This window comes from Physeter macrocephalus, chromosome 13 (genome assembly GCF_002837175.3).
Source record: "Physeter macrocephalus isolate SW-GA chromosome 13, ASM283717v5, whole genome shotgun sequence".
NCBI classification, from domain to species: Eukaryota; Metazoa; Chordata; class Mammalia; order Artiodactyla; family Physeteridae; genus Physeter; species Physeter macrocephalus.
Window position 1 is genome coordinate 88258323 of NC_041226.1, and position 17751 is coordinate 88276073.

Here is a 17751-nt window from a genome sequence, read left to right on the forward strand (position 1 = left end):
CACGAACCCGTGTCCCCTGCATCGGCAAGCGGACTCTCAACCACTGCGCCACCAGGGAAGCCCGAAGCGTGGAGTCTTAACCACTGAACCACTGGACCTCCAAGGAAGTCCCTACATATTCTTTTTTTTTTAAATAAATTTATTTTATTTGTGGCTGCATTGGGTCTTCGTTGCTGCGCGCAGGCTTTCTCTAGTAGCGGCGAGTGGGGGCTACTCTTTGTTGGAGTGTGCGGGCTTCTCATTGCAGTGGCTGCTCTTGTTGCAGAGCACGGGCTCTAGGCTTGTGGGCTTTGGTAGTTGTGGCACACGGGCTCAGTAGTTGTGGCTCACGGGCTTAGTTGCTCCGCAGCATGTGGGATCTTCCCAGACCAGGGCTCGAACCCGTGTCCCCTGAATTGGCAGGCGGATTCTTAACCACTGCCCCACCAGGGAAGTCCTATATTCTTTTTTATTATGGTTTATTACAGGATATTGAATATAGTTCCCTGTGTTATGCAGTAGGACCTTGCTGTTTATCCATTCTGTATGTAATAGTTTGCATCTCTAATCCCAAATTCCCAATCCATTCCTCCTCCACCCTCCCTCCCCCTTGGCAACCACAAGTCTGTTCTCTATGTCTGTGAGTCTGTTTCATAAATAAGTTCATTTGTGTCATATTTTATTTTATTTATTTTTAATTATTAATTAATTAGTTTTTACTTTTTGGCTTGCTGAATGGCTTACAGGATCTTATTTCCCTGACCAGGGATCGAACCCGGCCCTGCACACACACCCCTCACACCCTGGCAGTGAAATCGCCAAGTCCTAACCACTGGGACTGCCAGGGAATTTCCTGTGTCATATTTTAGATTCCACATATAAGTGATATTATATGATATCTGTCTTTCTCTTTCTGACTTACTTCACTTAGTATGATAATCTCTAGGCCCATCCAGGTTGATACAAATGGCATTATTCCATTATTTTTTTTATGGCTGGGTAGTATTCCATTGTATATATATATATATACCACATCTTTATCCAGTCATCTATCGATGGACATTTAGGTTGCTTCCATGTCTTGGCTATTGTAAATAGTGCTGATGTGAACATCAGGGTGCATATATCTTTTCAAGTTACAGTTTTGTCCAGATACATGCTCAGGAGTGGGATTGCTGGATCGTATGGCAACTCTACTTTTAGTTTTTTGAGGACTCTCCATACTGCTTTCCACAGTGGCTGCACCAGTCTACATTCCCACTAACAGTGTAGGAAGGTTCCTTTTTCTCCACACCCTCTCCAGCATTTATTTGTAGACTTTTTTTTTTTAAGTTGGGTTGACTGCACAGGTCTTATTTGCGGCATGTGGGGTGTGCGGGATCTTTAGTTGCGGCATGTGGGATCTAGTTCCCTGACCAGGGATCGAACCTGGGCCCCCTGCACTGGGAGCGCCGAGTCTTAGCCACTGGACCACCAGAGAAGTCCCGTTATTTGTAGACTTTAATGATGGCCATTCTGACCAATGTGAGGTGGTACCTCATTGTAGTTTTTTTTTTTTAAGATTTATTTATCATTTATTTATTTTATTTTTATTTTTGGCTGGGTCGGGTCTTAGTTGAGGCATGCAGGATCTTTCGTCGCGGTGCATAGGCTTGTCATCGCAGCGTGCGGGCTTCTCTCTAGTTGTGGCGTGCAGGCTCCAGGGCATGTGGGCTCTGTAGTTGTGGCGTGTGAACTTCGTAGTTGTGGCGCGTGGGCTTAGTTACCCCGCAGCATGTGGAATCTTACTTCCCTGACCAGGGATCGAACCCGCGTCCCCTGCATTGTAAGGTGGATTCTTTACCACTGGACCACCAGGGAAGTCTCCTCATTGTAGTTTTGATTTGCATCAGAACAATTTTTCTTATGCTTCTTGACAATGGCATTTCTTCTTTTGTAAATTTGCCCAATTTCCTGTTATGATGTATCTCTTTTCTTCATTAATTTATAAGTGTATTTTATATATTAGGCATATAAGCCTCTTTTTTACATATTGCAAAATATTTTCCCTAGGTTATTTGCTTTGCATTGTATTTTTAGTGGTTTTTAATTTTTTTTTTTGAGACTCACTAAAGTATTTTGATGTAAGCAAGGCTCTCAATCTTTTCTTTAAAAAAAAAAATTTATTTATTTATATATTTGGCTGCTCCGGGTCTTAGTTGCGGCACGTAGGACCTTTTAGTTGCGGCATGTGGGATCTAGTTTCCTGACCAGGGATCGAACCCAGACCCCCTGCACTGGGAGCGTGGAGTCTTAGGCATTGGACCACCAAGGAAGTCCCAGGATTTTCCCTTTAAAAGATGAGAATTCCCTTGTCTGAGACTTTGAAAATTGCAAGGAATTGACAGCTCAGCCTTTTGTGGAGTGGATATTATATGTTGTCAGGCACTGAGCTAGGCCTTATGGTTGCAGAAATGAAAACGATATGGCTCCATCATTCAAATCTCATAGACTAATGGAGTGTGTGTGCTTGCAGGGATTTTGAGGGCAACACCGTTTATTGAGCAATTTAAGTATTCTATTCCGCTCTGAAATGTCACCTTTGACATACATTAAAAAATATACCTGGGGCTTCCCTGGTGGCGCAGTGGTTGAGAGTCCTCCGCCTGCCGATGCAGGGGACACGGGTTCGTGCCCTGGTCCAGGAAGATACCACATGCCACAGAGCAACTAAGCCTGTGCGCCACAACTACTGAGCCTGTGCTCTAGAGCCCGTGAGCCTCAGCTACTGAAGCCGGCACGCCTAGAGCCCATGCTCCGCAACAAGAGAAGCCACCGCAATGAGCAGCCCGCGCACCGCAACGAAGAGTAGCTCTTGCTCACCACAACTAGAGAAAGCCCGCACGCAGCAAGAAAGACCCAACTCAGCCAAAAATAAATAAATAAATTTATTTAAAAAAAAAAAAAAATATATATATATATACTTAAGTCTGTTTCTGGACTTGCTGTTCAGTTGAATTGATATCTATGATTATCCCAGTGTCAATTCCACATTCTATATTATTATTTTACTTGGACTATTTTCTCTCTCCTTTTTTTTAAGACTTAAACTTTTTTTAAAAAATTTATTTTTATTTATTTTTGGCTGCATTGGGTCTTTGTTGCTGCACATGGTCTTTCTCTAGTTGTGGTGAGCGGGGGCTACTCTTCGTTGCGGTGCGCGGGCTGCTCATTGCGGTGGCTTCTCTTGTTGCAGAGCATGGGCTCTAGGCGCCCGGGCTCAGTAGCTCTGCGGCAGGTGGGATCTTACCGGACCAGGGCTCGAAGCCGTGTCCCCTGCATTGGCAGGCAGATTCTTAACCACTGCGCCACCAGGTAAGCCCATCTCTCTCCCTCTCACCGTTGTGGCCTCTCCCGTTGCAGAGCACAGGCTCCGGACGTGCAGGCTCAGCGGCCATGGCTCATGGGCCCAGCCGCTCCAGCCGCTCCACAGCATGTGGGATCTTCCCGGACTGGGGCACGAACCCGTGTCCCCTGCATCGGCAGGCGGACTCTCAACCACTGCGCCACCAGGGAAGCCCATCTCTCTCTCTTTTTTTTTGCGGTACGCGGGCCTCTCACTGTTGTGGCCTCTCCCGTTGCGGAGCACAGGCTCCGGACGCGCAGGCTCAGCGGCCATGGCTCACGGGCCCCGCCGCTCCGCGGCATGTGGGATCTTCCCAGACCGGGGCACGAACCCGTGTCCCCTGCATCGGCAGGCGGATTCTCAACCACTGCGCCACCAGGGAAGCCCTCTCTCTCTTTTTTAACAGCTTCATTTAGGTGTAATTTACATGCCGTATATTTCACTCATTTGCAGCGTAAGATTCAATGATTCTTGGTAAATTTACAAAGCTGTATAACCATCACCACAATCTGATTTTAGAACATTTCCATCACCCCAAAAAGAAACTTTATGCTCATTCCCACCCCCAGCCCCAGGCAACCACTAATCTACTTTGTGTCTCTATAAATTTGTCTTTTCTGGACATTTCATACAAATGGAATCATACAATATGTCATCTTTTACATCTGGCTTTACTTTATCTGTTTCTTTTTTATTTATTTATTTATTTATTTATTTTTGGCTGCGTTGGGTCTTCATTGCTGCACGCGGGCTTTCTCTAGTTGTGGTGAGCTGGGGCTACTCTTCGTTGCAGTGCACGGGCTTCTCATTGCGGTGGCTTCTCTTGTTGCCGAGAACGGGCTCTAGGCTCGCGGGCTCAGTAGTTGTGACTTACAGGCTCAGTAGTTGTGGCTCACGGGCTCTAGAGCACAGGCTCAGTAGTTGTGGTGCATGGGCTTAGTTGCTCCACGGCATGTGGGATCTTCCCAGGCCAGGGCTCGAACCCGTGTCCCCTACATTGGCAGGTGGATGCTTAACCACTGCGCTACCAGGGAAGCCCTATCTGTTTCTTAATATGTAGTGAGCCTGACTTCTTTCATTATTCTTCAGTTTTAGGAAATTTCTCGGACATTTCTCAGACTAAAATGATGTTCCAGAAGAAGTTGTTATCACACAGAATTAAACTATAGCCCCAGGACTTCCCTGGCTGTCCAGTGGTTAAGACTCCATGCTTCCACTGCAGGGGGCGCGGGTTCGATCCGTGGTCAGGGGACTAAGATCCCGCATTACTTGCAGTGCGGCCAAAAAATAAAATAAAATAAAAGTTAAAAAGAATACAAATAGGGACTTCCCTGGTGGCGCAGTGGTTAAGAATCCGCCTGCCAGTGCAGGGGACACGGGTTCGAGCCCTGGTCCAGGAAGGTCCCACATGCCGTGGAGCAACTAAGCCCGTGTGTCACAACTACTGAGCCCGCATGCCTAGAGCCTGTGCTCTGCAACAAGAGAAGCCACGGCAATGAGAAGTCTGCACACTGCAATAAAGAGTAGCCTCCGCTCGCCACAACTAGAGAAAGCCTGTGTGCAACAATGAAGACCCAACACAGCCAAAAATAAATAAACAAAATAAATAAATTTATTTTAAAAAGGATACAAATAAATAAACTATAGCCCCAGAATAATTATATACATCATAACCTTACAAGGTAACTGATTGAAGGTTCTCTTCGTGTATTAAGCCAGTTTGCTTCCTAAAAACAAAAGACATATATACACTCAGCTGCGCGGCAAATCATTCTTCCTTTCTGAACCTCAGTTGTTTGTTCGTAATCAGTATAATGGGGACTGTAACACTTGAAATCGTGAATATCCACTTGCTTTACCTCCACTCTCCCTCTGTAGGACCACACCAGCCCCTGGTGTGGCCCTACGGAGGCCACACAAAAGCATGCGCAGAACAGGTACGTTAATTATGGCTACATTTTATTAAGCTCTTTCAGGTGCCAGATGCACTGAATTTTCACAATGACCAGGTGTGGCAAGTATTGTAATCATCCCACTTTATGTGTTCACTCAAGGTGGGCACATATTTATTGATGACCTACCTACTGTGGGTGAGCACTGGCCTGGCACAGGTAAGCTTGAAGCCAAGGAGACAATGGTCCCAGCACATGGTAGAGTGAGGAGACACACACTGCACAGCAGGAAACAAACAGTGAATGTGTAATACCAAGTTAAGAAGGCTGCCAAGAAGGCAGCCAAACAGGGTTGCAATGGAGAATAACAAGGAAAGCCTCTTTCAATCAAGTCTTCAGGGAAGGTTGGTCTAAGAAGAAAAACCTTGTCTCAGACTTAGAAAATAAAAAGGAGGGAATTCCCTGGCGGTCCAGTGGTTAGGACTCAGTGCTTTCTCTGCCGTGGGCCTGGGTTTGATCCCTGGTCAGGGAACTAAGATCCCGCAAGCCATGCGGCACTGCCAAATAAAAAAAAAATTTAAAAAAAAGGAGCCAGCACCTTGCAGGGCTGGGAGAGAAACATTCCAGGCCAAGGAAAGTGAGGCTCAGAGAGGGACAGGAAGGGCACAAAGTCACACAGGGACTACAGAATAAGCCAAGATTTGAAACCCTAATGCCAGATGCCAAACTCCCCTCCATGACATTCTAGTAACTGTTGTTAACCCGGCTAAGTGTGGGGACTCACACGCAGGAGGTCCGAAGAAAAATCAAGGCCTTGTTTGACCCCGAGCAGACGGATGGCTGCTCAAGGCTGGGGCTGAAGCTACAGCAATGCTTGTTTGAGTGCGGGGAGGATTTATCATCCTGGGCTCCCAGTTGGGGAAGGGGCGGGAGTTGTACCCCATTGTCCTTCCCTTCCTTCCCGCTCTCAGACTCCAGCTCTGACAAAGCTGTTTTAATAAGTTTATTAAGCCTTTGTCTTAGTCCACCTTTGAGCAGGGGCCTTTCCGGGTGGGGGAGGGATGGGGCCTGTGCTGGGTGGAAGCAAAGGCCGGAGAGGCAGAAAGCGGGCAGGCCAAGAGGGAATCTTGAGGCCTGGAGGGATTGAATTGACTTCTCAAATGTCACCTCCTCCTAGAGGTCTTCCTTGTCTGCCCTAGATAAAATAGTTTTTCCCAGATGTACCCTTATCCTTCTCTGTTCCCTTCCCCTGCTTTGTTTTTCTTCTAGTCTTTGACTTATAGTAGGCATTCCATTAGTATTTGTTGAATAAAATAGTTATTTGTGCTCTTCCATGTGAGAGGCATGGGGTTGGGCCTTTTATCACCACATCCTTCCCACCCCACCCTCCATCTCCCCAGTAGTAATGACCCTAGGCTTCTTCTAAGCCCTTTTTAACCCTGTAATTACTTATGTGTCAATGCTCAGAGTGTATATTCCAAGAGAGCAGAACTGCTTGGTGGTGTCAGCTGCTCCTGAGCACGTAAGGGGTGTAGGATAATCATTTGCTGATAAATGAATGAATGAAGCCCTTACCTGGGCTGGTAAAGGCCTCCCAGGGCTGAGCTGGGAAGCCTGTCTATGTGACTTTGAGGTAATGCCTACTGCCCAGAACTCCATGGGATTTTCCTCTTCTGAGAGGCTCTTATTTCACTGATACTGCCTTTACTCTAAATAGTTCTGGGATTCCTCTTGAGTAAGTGTCTCTTAAACCTCAGAGCACAAAAGAATGACCAGGGAAATCCCAGAGCCCATCTTAGAGATAATGAATTAGCGGGGAATCTAGCTGTTCACAATCCATTCTCCACTCTACATCCAGGCATCTTCTTAAAATACATAAATCCAATCAAGTCACTCCCTTGCTGAAAACCCATCACTGGTTTCCTGGTGATCTAGTGATAAAGTCCAAGCTCCGTTTCCCTTTAGCACCTTCATGATCTGGCCCCTGTTCACATGCAGCATCAAGGCACCAGGTTCTCTGTTGCTTTGGGGACTTCTTCACAGAGTTCTTCCTTCTACTTGGAAGACTCTCGCCCTCTTCCTATTCCTATTTTTCATCTTCAGGTTGTCCTTGCCAGGCTGCCTTCTTTTCCTTCAGACCTCAGCCTAGGAGCCCTCTCCTCCCTGAGGCCCGATCCGCAACTGCAGAGGGCCCTCTGCTGGCCACACATCCCTGGCCATCACCGAGAGCTGAGGCAGGGTTTTGTGACTGACTCTCTCTCGTGCAACTGTAAGTTTGTTGAGGGCGGGAACCATCATAGTTCCCAGAACCTATCACAATGCCTAGCTCATAATTGGTGTCAACCTGGGGGAAGACGGCACTTATTTAGATGGCCAGTCGCGTGCGCGCGCGTGCGTGCGCGTGCGCGCGCTGAGAACCTACCCTGTAACTTAGGACTAATCTTTCCCATCCTTTAAGGCCCAGCCTCCCTTTGTGTGGTCTCTCTGATCCCTTATGGCTTGGTGGTAATAATAATGTTAATAATTAAGGAGTACTGATAAGTACTGATAACATACTATGTACTGCTTTGTGTGCTTGCTTTCCAAGCATTAACTCATTCAGTCCTATTTCAACCCAGTGGGATAGGCCTAGCAACCTAATTTTATAAATAAGAAAATTGAAGCATGGAATGATTTAAAGAAAGGAGCATGGTCTTTGGAATCAGGCAATTCTGGGTTTTAGTCCAACCTCCACCTCACCAGCTATGCATGACCATGGGCAAGTCACAAAGGTCTCTTAGCCTTCGTTCTTTCCCACATCTGTGAAATGTGAGTTGTAATAATACCTGACCTATCAGGATGCTGTGAGAATTCATGCAAAGTGCTTAGCACATATTGAGAACTCCATACTCTAGGAGGTGTTATTATTATATCATTGTTTTGTCCTTGGAGCATGGTAGAGACATTCACAGAAGTTGAGTTGTTTTACTAAATAGAACTGAATGTTCCTGAAAGAATTGCCACCAGGGTTTTAAAATGGGGATGTCTTCTTTTTTGACTCTTTGTCTCCCTGAATGCATTTGACCATTCTCTGAACACACATTGACTGAGCTTTTTTGCAGCAAGAAGTAGAGGTAGGAAGCAGGAGTCTTCCTGGAAATGACCTGGTAGGCAGGGTGAGGCCCAGTTGAGATTTAAAAGGGGCTCTGTCCTCAGGAATTCCCTGGCGGTCCAGTGGTTAGGACTCCAGGGTTTTGCTGCTGAGGGCCCAGGTTCTATCCCTGGTTGGGGAACTAAGATTCCACAAGCGCATGGCGAAGCCAGAAAAAGAAGTGAGTGGGGCTCTGTCCTATGTATAAGGCTGGAAGCTGTTCTTACTGATGGCTAGACATTCATTCAGTTAGTCTTCACTGTGTGCCAGGCACAGTGCTGGGCTCTGGGGACAGCTATGTTCCCCATGTTGGAGGAGCTGACCCACTGGGGCAAAGACAGGCAATACTACCTTGTTACTAAATTACAATTTTGAGGAGTGCTCCAGAGAAGAGAAACTCAGTCCCTTGAGAGCCAACAATGGGCTTGGGATCTGGTTTCATAGTAAATAGGAGAGCAGGGAGGAGTGCTCCAGGTAGAGGGAAAGTACATGCAAGCCAGAGGGCAGGTGGAGGAGTTTGAATTGCTTTCAGGGTAACAGGGAATGGCCAGAGTGCCTGAGGCTTCAGAAAGGGAAAAAGAGGGCTGGCGAAACACCACAGGGCCACTTGCTGCCCAACTGCTTCTCCTCCTCCCCTTCCTCCTCTCGTGAGTCCTGCTCACCCTTTCAGCCTCCTCCTTTCTGGCACATGCCTGCTCAAGACTCTCCTACCCTGGAAACGTTTCCCCGACTGTCCTGCCCACCCAAGGCATAATACTCTCTCCAGTACGCTAAGCATTTGTCTGTTCATTCATTCCCTCCTTTCTTTTCATAAATAAACCGCATAAAACTTGAACCCTACAAAGAGAGAAAAACTTAAATTACCCAGAGGCATCTGTTATCCACATTTGGATCTATACCCCTAGGTTTTGTTAGAAACATACATTGTTATAAAAACAGGATACAATGTATATAAATTGCATTTTATAAACACTTTAATATCCTGCAAACATTCTGCCACATTTAAATAGCAAATAACAACACTCTTAATGGCCACCTGAGATTCTATACCATGTATCATAATTACTCAACCAAAGGCTTACTGTCCATTCTTTCTCAAATATTTAGTGAATACCTGTTGTGTGCCACGACTTTGCTTGGAAATTTAGGCTGACTGCAGCATCTTGCTATTATCATAGTAATACTATCGTAAATGAATAGTTGCTAAATATCCTTGGGTCTCAATGTCTGTGTGAATCAGATGTTGATTCAGGAAAAATTCCCAGAAGTAGGATTTCTGGATTAAGGAGGAGGCACACTTTAAGGTCAAATTACCCTCCAATTAAGTTTTACCAATTTACACTCACACTTACTTCCTATGTTGAGCTTCCCAATACTATCCATTACTTTCTCTACTTCCTCCTTTCCCTCCTAAACCCTCTTCAGGCTGGCTTTTTTTTTTTTTTTTTTTTTTTTCCGGTAGGCGGGCCTCTCACCGTTGCGGCCTCTCCCATTGTGGAGCACAGGCTCCGGATGTGCAGGCTCAGCGGCCATGGCTCACGGGCCTAGCCGCTCCGTGGCATGTGGGATCTTCCCGGACTGGGGCATGAACCCGTGTCCCCTGCATCGGCAGGAGAACTCTCAACCACTGCGCCACCAGGGAAGCCCCAGGCTGGCTTTTGTTACTACTCTCATGCAGTTGTTTGGGACATTTAATACCGTGGGCCACCCTTCTCTTCTTTTTAAAAAATTTTTCTATTTATTTCATTTTATTTTGGGCTGTGTTGGGTCTCTGTTGCTGTGCACGGGCTTTCTCTAGTTGCGGTGAGCCAGGGCTTCTCTTCGTTGCGGTGTGCGGGCTTCTCATTGTCGTGGCTTCTCTTGTTGCAGAGCACGGGCTCTAGGTGCACAGGCTTCAGTAGTTGTGGCACGTGGGCTCAGTAGTTGTGTCTTGCAGGCTCTAGAGCTCAGGCTCAGTAGTTGTGGCGCATGGGCTTAGTTGCTCCACTGCATGTAGGATCTTCCCGGGCCACGGCTCGAACCCATGTCCCTTGCATTGGCAGGCGGATTCTTAACCACTGTGCCACCAGGGAAGGCCCATTGAGCTTCTTTTTTTTTTTTTTTTTTTTTTGTGGTATGCGGGCCTCCCCCTGCTGCGGCCTCTCCCGTTGCGGAGCACAGGCTCCGGAGCGCAGGCCCAGCGGCCATGGCTCACGGGCCCAGCAGCTCCGCGGCACGTGGGATCGGCACGTGGGATCCCCCCAGACCGGGGCGCGAACCCGGTTCCCCTGCATCGGCAGGCGGACGCGCAACCACTGCGCCACCAGAGAAGCCCTGAGCTTCTTTTTGAATGTGATTTTTGGAATCCCTGGTGATGTTTGCAAATGCTTCTAGTGTTAAGAGGGCCTCACCAGGAGAAGTTTGTTTGGTTCTACTTTCTTTCTAGGAAGAAATTTCTATTGCATTCCATTCTTTCCAGTGTTGCTAATCTAATCGGTCCTCATGGCCTTGGCTGGAACAGGGTCCCAATGAGGTCTCAGTCGTGGGTACAGAGGGGCCTCTGATTGGGCAGGTTTCCATCCCTCTGAGAGTTCAGGGATAGGAGGAAAGCGGCCCAGAGGACCTGGCCAGAGTATTCTTGCCAAGAGGCTCAGAACGGGGCCTTGGGGCCAAGCAGCTTTCCGGGGGGGTCTTGGGCAAATGTGATGCAGGCTTTATGGGTGATCTGAGGCAGTTATTTTTCAGACAATCAGCACCCTCAAGCGACATGTAACAGTTGATTCCTCATAGAGTTATTTTAAGGATTATTAAGATCAACACACAGAAAGCTCTGGGTTCTACCTGACACACCGTAGATACTCAGTAATTGGTAGTTGTTCGGGCCTTTAACTTCGGTTTAACAAGCATTTTTCTACATTCGACCTCATTTGGGCCTTCCAACTACTCAACCACACTGGATCCGCATATGGATATTTAAAATCGCCATTCTATTGTGGCAGAAACTGAGGATCAGACGGCGAGCACTTGGCTTCGAGGTGGTCGCCAATTGGAGCTCTGCTGGAGCACTCGGCTGCTGCGCCAGCTCTGCACCTCGAGGCCCCACAACTCCAGCCCGCCGCGGCCACAGCCTCCCGCCCTCGCCTCTGCGCCTGGCCGCTCAGCGCCATCTTTGAACTTGGCACGAGCGCGTCGCTTCCGCACTTCCCTCCCCACCCAGAGTAGCCGCGCATGCCCCAAGCGGGCTCCCTCTGCGTTTGGAGAATCCAGAACTGGCATTGCTTGTCGCACCGTCGGAAAAGAATAATTTATCTCTTCTTCTTGGGTCTTGGGGCGGGGGGTGGAGGAGGAGGAGGAAGAGAAGGACGAAGAGGAGGAGGAGGAGGAGGCGCGCTGACAAATTCAAAAATGGCGCCGATAGTCTCACCTTCCCAGCCTTCCGCTCTGGAGGAGCGGGGGCGAAGGTTGCGTCGGAGTGCGCCGGCGCTGGGGGTGGGGTGGGGTGGGGGCGGAGCCGTCTCCACGGCAAACCGCGCGCAGCCGGGGCAGTTCTGCCGCGCGGGAAGCGCGGGTACTGAGGCGCTGGCTTCAGGCGGGGCTGCGAGCACCGAGCGGCCCGAGCGGCCCGAGCGGCCCGGGCCGCTGCAGGACGAGACCCTGGGTGTGGCGTCCGTGCCCTCGCAGTGGAGGGGCGTCCAGGGCATCCGCGGGGAGACGGTGAGGGCGCGGGCCTGGCTCGGGGCGACGTGGGCGGGAGGGCGAGGGGCCTCGTGCGGCTGCCGGGCCAGGTTCTGAGGCCCCACCGTTTTATTTTTATATTTGAACTCGCAGAAACTAACCCTTTGGGATACCCTCGTCTCAATTTCCCCAGTCTTTGAATAGCAACAAAAGAGTTTTTCTTTAAAACCTCTAAAAACCCCACGTCTTGAAGGATCTCGTGTGAACTGCGGCTTTTAGGCACTTCAAACTAACTTTCACTTTAAAAAACACGACCAAACTGCATCTTCAGGTCGAGATATACCCGTTTTCTAGTACGTAGTTTAATCCAAAGCACACAGACGAGGTGGTCTGAGATGAGGGCAGGGCTGCAGGGGGCCAGGGCTTCTGAGGGATCTGTGTGTAGACTTGGAGCCCCTAATGCGTCGGTGGCGATTCCTCTGTCACCAGTGGGTGAGCTCCGTCCTGGAGCTTACACGGGGTGCTTGTCTGCATCCGACAGGAAATAAACAGTGTATGTAATAAATAAGTGTACTGTGTGTTAGAGGTGAGCAGTGGACATGGACAAAAGAAAAAGGGCGAGGGATTAGAAAGTCTGAGTTGGGGAGTGAGATGTGGGCTGCAGGGCGGGCCTCATGGAGAGAGTGATGTTTGAGCAAGGACTTGGAGTGAGAGAGTTCGCCAATTGGATACCTGAGGTAGAACAGTCCAGGGAGAGCAAACTTCAAGTGCAAAGGTCCTGGGGTTGGAGCCAATCTGGTGTGTGTGAGGAGGCAGGTGGGGCTGGAGAGGAAAGAGAAGGGGAGAATAGTTCCAGGTGAGGTCAGAGAGGGTAAGGAGAGGCAGGTCAAGTATAGGGCTTGCTCATCATTGTAAGGATGTTGGCTTTTCCTCGGTGAAAATGAGCATTGCAAGGGGGCTGCATATTTCCCAGCAGAGGAAACTCAGGCTTAGCTTGCCACACAGGTGTTAGAACCTGCAGAGACCATGTCCTCACCAACGCCAATACCAATGAGGTTTCTATGATGTCGTACTCTTGAGGACAGGTTTCTTGCCTCAGGCCAGCAGTCTGCAGGTCTCAAGCCAGATTTCATCTGGCTTCAGAGCACTTCACACTTCAGCATGCTGGATAGAAATGGTTCTAGTTAAAAGCAAAGGCAGTGGATAGTTTAGTTATATCTATCCATCTTTACTGAAGGTAAATGTGTAATTCACATTCACTGGCTTTGAAAAAATACTTGAAATAGCTCTTGTTTGCTGAAGATTCACATTTAATTTAATTTTTTTTTTTTTTTTTTTTGGGCTGTGTTGGGTCTTTGTTGCTCCACGCGGGCTTTCTCTGGTTGGGGCAAGCCAGGGCTACTGTTTGTTGCTGGTGCACAGGCTTCTCACTGCAGGGGCTTCTCTTGTTGCAGAGCACGGGCTGTAGGTGCGCGGGCTTCGGTCCTTGCAGCACGCAGCCTCTAGAGCGCAGGCTCACTAGTTGCGGCACACGGGCTTAGTTGCTCCGCAGCATGTGGGACCTTCCCGAACCAGGGATCAAACCTGTGTTCCCTGCATTGGCAGACGGATTCTTAACCACTGGGCCACTGGGGAAGTCCAAGATACAGATTTTAAAAGATTCCAGGTTGGGAACCACTGACTCAGTCTAACTTTTAACTTTTTTTTTTTTTAAACAAAGAATGAGATAGAGGCTTGTTGATTTTCTTGTAGCTATAGTTTTAACCCGTAGGGCTCTAAGAACTGATTCTAATACTTGAGGTGTAAAGGCTTTCATCTCAGGTGGTTCACTTGAACCAGCCTTTCCTGTCTTATTGAAGGAGATTCTTTATTAAGTTGTAAGACTGTTGCAGGGGTCAGAGGAAAGTGGTAAATTGCTTTTTCCAAATTAACTTGTTTCTCTTTATAAAAGTTTCTGTGTCCAAAATTTAGAAAAAAATTTGGATAAGCAAAGACAGGAAATAAAAACCACCCTACAGTCTCATTCCCCAGGCATTTGGTTTATACCTGTTCCTTTTTTGTTTTGTCTGTTTTCTCCCATTTTTTTTTACAAAAATGGAATCACACTGTACATAACATTTTGTAGACCCACTTTTTTCACTCAGTACACCCTGAACATCCTTTGTTTAAAATTTTTTTAATAACTTCATTTTAATCAGTCCCTTTTGAAGGACTGTTTCCAATTTTTCTCTTATCGACAAACCCTGTGAGGAGTGTTTTAGCTAAATTTGTATGCAGCTTCTTAATTTTTTTTTGTAAGTTACCTTGGCAAAGCCGAAAATTGTTTTTTGCTTGGCCCACATAGTGGTGCAGTATTGGAATGTACTTTTACGTCCCAGTGATGAATTTTTTTTTTTTTTTTTTTTTTTTTAGGTATTAATGATCTTTGGCCTGATTTGACTTTTCTTGTTCTGTTTCGATTGGTTCACAGAGGGACAGGGTCCTGGACTTTGGGACCAGTCTGTGGGTTTGAGTGCACAGACTCTTTGGGGGCTTGGCCTTGGGCCAGTCATGTGATCTCTTCTGCAAACTAGGTCTTGATAGAATACTTCTGTGGGATTAAATGAGATGCTTCTAAGAAAACGGTTTGAGATCCCAGTTCTGTTCAGGTGGGGGGCATCTTGCGTGTCAGTGGTCAGTCAGCCAGTCAGCTGTTGGAGATGAAGGGCTCCTGATCACCTTGACCTTTTACTCATCTGCTTTCTCAAACTTGGCTGACCCTGGAATGCTCTGGAGAGTCTTGAAAAATAGGAATGTCTGGTCCTTACCTCCAGTGATTCTGGTTTAATCGGTATGGTGTGACGTAGGAATCTGGTTTTATAAAAGCTCCCCAGGTTATTCTAATGTGTGGCAAAACTTCAGAACCACTAATTTAATCCACCCTGCTCTCCAGCAGAGTTACCTTTCTGAAGCCCATTCTGATCCTATCAGAATGTAGGGTGCATTTTTCCATTTTTTGTGGTGAGATACATATAAAATTTACCATATTAAAGTGTAAATGCAATGATATTAAGTACATTCACAATATGCAACCATCACCACCATCTAGTTCTAAAACTTTTTTATCAGTAGTTGTATTTTGGGCATTCCAGTCTGTCTCCTTTGGACTCTGAGCTCCCAGAGGGCAGGGTGTGGGTCTCCTGTACTTTTGCATGTCGCAAAGGCCCCCAGGAAATACTGAACTGAATACTTTTCTTGTGTCCTGTCATCCATGGGTATGATTCTGATGCATTTCTCCCCTTCCGCTTTGAATTAAACTTAGTTGCCTGCCTGTCTGCTCCTCCCTCTTTCCGGGCCTGCTGCTGCTTCCTCCCCTTGGTGGGTTCTGTAGCATATGGAACCCCCTGCTGGAGGGTGTTTGTTTTTAACCTGGGGTTTGGCCTTTTACAGGTTTTCAAGAATTAGCTTTGTGGTTCTCAACCTTTTGGAGTTTGCTAATAGTTTTGATACTAGGTTTTTGGTGTTTTTTTTCAAGACACATGCGAAGACAACACCAGAATAGCCTGCAATAGTTATAACTCAAAGGTAGTGTGGCGTAACATGGTCTCCCAGCTTCTATGAAAATGTTGATCATCACTGTCTTCATTGGTTGACTCTCAGCTCCAAGTCATCCTTTGAGTAACCAAGGAGGTCATACCTTGAAGTACCTTGATGTTGGTTCTGGGTTCAGTTACCCCCACGCTCTTGGAGGTCTCACACCAGCGAGACAAGAGACAGTGTAATTGTCTATGTTGCATCACAAAATCTACTCAGCTCAACTTGGTTTTTTTTTTTTTTGGCTGTGCTGTGAGGCTTGCAGGATCTTAAGTTTCCTGACCAGGGATTGAACCCGGGCCCCAGCAGTGAAAGTGCCAAGTCCTAACCACTGGATTGCCAGGGAATTCCCATCAACTTTATATCCAAGATAGTCCCATCATACAGCTTCTGCTAGTTAACATCAAAATGTATTTCACGCCAGGGTCAAATTTTGTTGGTATGCTGATAAAGAGTCACTGGATTAGGTCAGGAGTCATCTCAGCTCCCATCACACCTGAGTATCATCAGGTGTGTGTATGAGACTCAGAAAGGGAAGGACATGGAAGGGAGGGCTGGGAAGAGAACCTGAGGGAAAGGGAAATTCTGGGAGGGAGGGGAGCAGCAGTGAGCCTGAATGGATGTGGCAGTGACCGTGCGGAGCCATGTTCACATTCGCAGCATTTCCCAGCCCCTGGGGAGGAGCCCTGTCTCACCCCATCCTACCCCAGGTGAAACCTGGGTCCCCAGAGAAGGGGAAGGGGGGTGATCTGAGCACTGTCTGCACCTCGAGGGCAGAGATGAGGGCTCTGGGGCCTGGGATGTGGCCATGGGAAGTATATAGCTGAGGGGCTAGGCCCACATCTGGGGTCTGAGTGCCCTCCCCATGGCATCACCTGGGGGCATGTTAGCAGAGCAAATTCTAGGACCCCATCCTAGACCTACTGAACCAGAAACTACAGGGAGGAAGCAGCAGTTTGTCTATTAGGAGCCTCCCGGTGATTCTGGGTCCCTGCTCATTGACGACGCTAGTCTAGAATGGTCTCTGAGGTCCTCTTCTACTCTGGAGTCAGGTGTGTGACTCAGGTGGGTTTTGGGGGTGAAATGATGGGCTGTGTGCTCCGTATTTGCTGGTGGTGGTTACTGCCGAGGGGAGCGAGGGGGCTCAGCCTTCAGCTGCACGGCGTCCCAGACCTCTGCCTATTCTCTGTGTTTCTGTATTTCCTCATCCTCCTAACCCCCATTTTAACAGATATTACAAAGGGGTGTATCTCACAACTGATGTGTATATTTAATATAGTTTCCTCCTGAAGAGCTATTACTAAATAATTGGCATGTTTGATTTATTTATTAAATTTATTTATATATATTTTTTATTTTTGGCTGCGTTGGGTCTTCGTTGCTGCACACGAGCTTTCTCTAGTTGGGTGCACGGGCTTCTCATTGCGGTGGCTTCTCTTGTTGCAGAGCACGGGCTCTAGGCACACGGGCTTCAGTAGTTGTGGCTCGAGGGCTGTAGAGTGCAGGCTCAGTAGTTGTGGTGCACGGGCTTAAGTTGCTGTGCAGCATGTGGGATCTTCCCGGACCAGGGCTCAAACCCATGTCCCCTGCATTAGCAGGGGGATTCTTAACCGCTGTGCCACCAGGGAAGTCCCAATTGGTATGTTTTATAATCAATAGTCAAGGAGATCTAGAAGGTATATTTTTAATAAGAAAGTGACTGTGTTCTACTTATGACCTTGAAGTTTGTCCACTGCATGTTGACACCGTGTGAATGGGTATCTTTTTTTTTTAAATACTCTTGTTTCTTTTTTTAAAAAATTTATTTATTTTATTTATTTATTTTTAAATTTTTGGCTGTGTTGGGTCTTCATTGCTGCACATGGGTTTTCTCGAGTTGGCGGGGAGCGGGGGCTTCTCTTCTTGCGGTGCGCGGGCTTCTCATTGCGGTGGCTTCTCTTGTTGCGGAACACGGGCTCTAGGCGCGTGGGCTTCAGTAGTTGTGGCACGTGGGCTCAGTAGTTGTGGCTCGTGGGCTCTAGAGCGCAGTCTCAGTAGTTGTGGCGCACGGGCTTAGTTGCTCCGTGGCATGTGGGATCTTCCCGGACCGGGGCTCGAACCCGTGTCCCCTGCATTGGCAGGAGGATTCTTTTTTTTTT

The 17751-nt window shown here is 47.7% G+C and overlaps 1 protein-coding gene across 1 annotated transcript in view; it reads left to right on the forward strand.

Moving 5' to 3' along the window:
- Positions 1–11770: 11770 nt before the first annotated feature.
- Positions 11771–17751, forward strand: part of DYNC2I2 (dynein 2 intermediate chain 2) — a 20156-nt gene continuing 14175 nt past the window's right edge. Inside the window, exon 1 of the mRNA XM_024126092.1 lies at positions 11771–12079. Within this exon, the coding sequence (XP_023981860.1) occupies positions 11771–12079 (309 nt within the window). The remainder of the gene's footprint in view (positions 12080–17751) is intronic.